The 3,390-nt window shown below is 46.1% G+C and overlaps 1 protein-coding gene across 1 annotated transcript; it reads left to right on the top strand.

Moving 5' to 3' along the window:
- Window positions 1-617: 617 nt before the first annotated feature.
- LOC118755510 lies at window positions 618-3,052 on the top strand (the record flags this gene model as incomplete). Its single annotated transcript, XM_036490345.1, has 2 exons — window positions 618-2,831; window positions 2,989-3,052. Coding segments are annotated over exons 1-2 (2,278 nt in total), but the record flags the coding sequence as incomplete, so codon positions are not given.
- Window positions 3,053-3,390: the final 338 nt, after the last annotated feature.

Below are 3,390 nucleotides of genomic sequence, written 5' to 3' on the forward strand. Positions count from 1 at the left end.
GTAAAAACTGTTTGGCCTGTTCTCACTCAGAAACTGAGTGCCACAGCAAGTTTACCTGCGTTTATTGCCAAAAACGGCATTACTCTCTTCTCCATTACCCCGCTAGATCACCAACAGCAAATACAGGCACCAGGTCTAAAACAAATCAGGCACGAGTCCCATCTCCAGGGAATAGCAACCCAAACGAAGCATCAACCTCAAAGGCAGCTCAACAAACTCTCTCACATTTTGCGAGTAGTAGAGAAAAAACCCTACTTCCTACCGCAAAAATTTCAATCCTGCATAATGGAGAAATTTTCAAAATTCGAGCTCTTGTAGATCAAGGATCTCAGAAAACATTCATAGCGTCTCGCATAAAAAAACTGCTTGGCCTGCCGACAAAAGCGACTAGTTATGAAATTATGGGAATGGGTGGCCGCGTACTGCAAAATGCGAACAGAATCTGCCCGATTACCATTTGTTCTGCTGATTCAACTATGAAAATAACGACAAACGCGATAATACTCCCGCAACTTACTCATTTCTTGCCATCGTTCAAAGTTACATATATTGAACTGCAAGAATACTCATCCCTCCCCCTAGCAGACCCCCACTGTTTTACTCCAGCTCGAATAGACATGGTATTAGGAAGCGATGTCATTCCCCAAGTGTTACTCCCAGGCCTAAAAACCAATGTCGGTGGAAGTTTGATAGCCCAAAACTCAATATTTGGGTGGATTTTGAGCGGCCCACTGACGGAGCAAGTATCATCATTCTCAACCCAGGTAGTTGAAAGCACAACAAACTCTCTCAATGATCTGCTCAAGAAGTTCTGGGATCAGGAGGAAGTACCAGCAACCCCATCCCTCACTGACGATGATGTATTTTGTGAAGATCTCTATCAAAAGTCCACAACTCGCAGAGATGACGGTCGTTACGTGGTAAAACTTCCGTTTAAAACTACTTTCCCGGACACGATTGCACTCGGACACTCCAAGCCTGCAGCACAACAACAATATCTCAGTATCGAGCGATCGCATGAAAGGAAGCCGGAACTGCAACAAACATACTCGAAGGTCCTTGAAGAATACCTCACATTAGGTCACATGGAACCCACATCGTCCCGAGAAATAATACGTGAAGGCAAATATTTTTCATTCTACCTACCCCACCACGCAGTAATAAAGCCACATAGTGAAACTACCAAGGTGCGAGTAGTTTTCAACGCGTCGAAACTTTCGCATTCAGGTATCTCTCTTAATGACATCCTCCACACAGGTCCAATACTCCAAAATGATCTTATGCTCGTTCTACTCAAATGGCGTTTGTACAAATACGTTTTCAATGGCGACATTGAGAAAATGTACCGCCAGATATACATTCACCCAGAGGATCAAGAATTCCAAAGGATACTTTTCCGCAGAACCCCTCAAAGTTCGGTACAAGATTTTAAATTAAAAAATGTTACCTTTGGTGTCAATTGCGCGCCATACCTCGCGATAAGAACGCTTCACCAACTAGCTAAAGACTCAAGCATCAAATACCCAAAAGCCACAGAAATACTGTTAAATGAAATATACGTTGACGATATACTCTCTGGGGGTCACGACCTCGACTCAGCACTTACGTCAATGACCCAGGTAACTGGTGCGTTAAAATCAGCAGGTTTTCCATTAAAAAAAATGACTGCGAACCACAAATATCTACTCAAAAATATACCTAAACCAGACCTCTTAGAAACAAACTTTCTTGAATTCCATGATTCCAGTTCAACAAAAACTCTCGGCGTAACATGGAATGCACTCAACGATGAATTCTCATACTCTATTGACCCCCTGCCAGACTCCACAGCAGCCACTAAAAGACAGATTTTGTCCTCCGTGGCGAAACTTTTCGACCCGGCAGGGTGGCTATCGCCAATGATGATCCAGGCGAAAATCTTACTCCAACCACTCTGGATGGAAGGTACCGATTGGGACGAGAACGTCAAACCCGGAGCGCTTCGCAAGTGGACTTCATTTCGAGAAAACCTCATAGCCATCAGCGAAATACGGATACCGCGATGGGTTCAGTTTTCCCCTAATAAAACCATTCAGCTCCATGGATTCTCAGACGCATCCGAAAAAGCATTCTGCGCATGCGTTTATCTCCGAGTGGAACACTGTGAAAACTCGGCATCATCTCATTTGCTCGTAGCAAAAAGTAAAGTCGCACCCCTCCAAACAGTGAGTCTGCCTCGCTTGGAACTGTGTGGAGCGGTCCTTCTCTCCAAACTTGTGAAGCATATTCGATCCCAACTTAATCTGCCGACCCATGAGCTCATACTCTGGTCAGACTCCTCTATCGTGCTGGCCTGGCTAGAAAAACCACCATGGACATGGAAGACATATGTGGCGAACCGAACTTCCCTCATCTTGCAGAATGTCAATAACGCCACATGGAGACACGTATCGAGCTTAGACAATCCCGCAGATTTAGGCACTCGAGGATGCAAGCCACAAGATCTAGCGTCATGTTCCCTATGGTGGAATGTCCCTCAGTGGCTCACCAAACCCTCAGCGAGCTGGCCAAAGAATGCGCCTCAAACGCTCTTTCCCCCTGAACAAAAATCTGTGGAATCTTATCACACAATAGAGAACGAAGACCCTCTCACTCGATTCTCGTCATTTCCTCGCGCCCTTAGGGTAATCGCTTACGTGTATCGGTTCATCCGCAGCGCACGAAAGGAACCAATACCCACGACGCACACACTCACCCAGGACGAAATCAGTTACGTCAAAACCCGGCTCATCATATGCGCCCAACACAATCATTACGCAGAGGCGGTCGCACAACTGGAAGCCGCGAAACCGGTAAATAAAAAAAGCTCGCTGCTATCGTTGAACCCCATGCTAGATAAAAGTGGCGTAATGCGTGTAAACGGCCGCCTTAAGCACGCCGTTCTCACCTACAATGAACGACACCCCATCATAATACCCGAAAACTCCAAGTTCTTTTCTCTCTTCATAGATTTTCTCCACACAACTCTACTCCACGCGGGAAAACAGCTCATGGTCCGGATGGTACAACAAGAGTATTACGTCCCAAGACTTAATCAGAAAGTTAAAAAATGCATTTTCCACTGCAAGGTGTGCACCATACACAAGCGAGAAATGCGATCGCAGATAATGGCGGCCTTGCCTCCAGCACGAGCAACCTACTCGCTACCATTTCACACCACGGGAATAGACTTCGCGGGCCCATTCCTGGTGAAAACTTCTTTACTGCGTCGCGCCTCACACACAAAAGCATATGTATGCGTGTTTGTCTGCTTCTCCACCAAAGCCATACATCTAGAACTCTGCTCAGACCTGACAATAGAAGCCTTCAAGGCCTGCTTTGCCAGATTCGTTGGTCGACGTGGTCTCCCCC

Source organism: Rhagoletis pomonella, unplaced genomic scaffold (assembly GCF_013731165.1).
Source record: "Rhagoletis pomonella isolate Grant_MI unplaced genomic scaffold, Rhpom_1.0 Rhpom_scaffold_06452, whole genome shotgun sequence".
NCBI lineage: Eukaryota > Metazoa > Arthropoda > Insecta > Diptera > Tephritidae > Rhagoletis > Rhagoletis pomonella.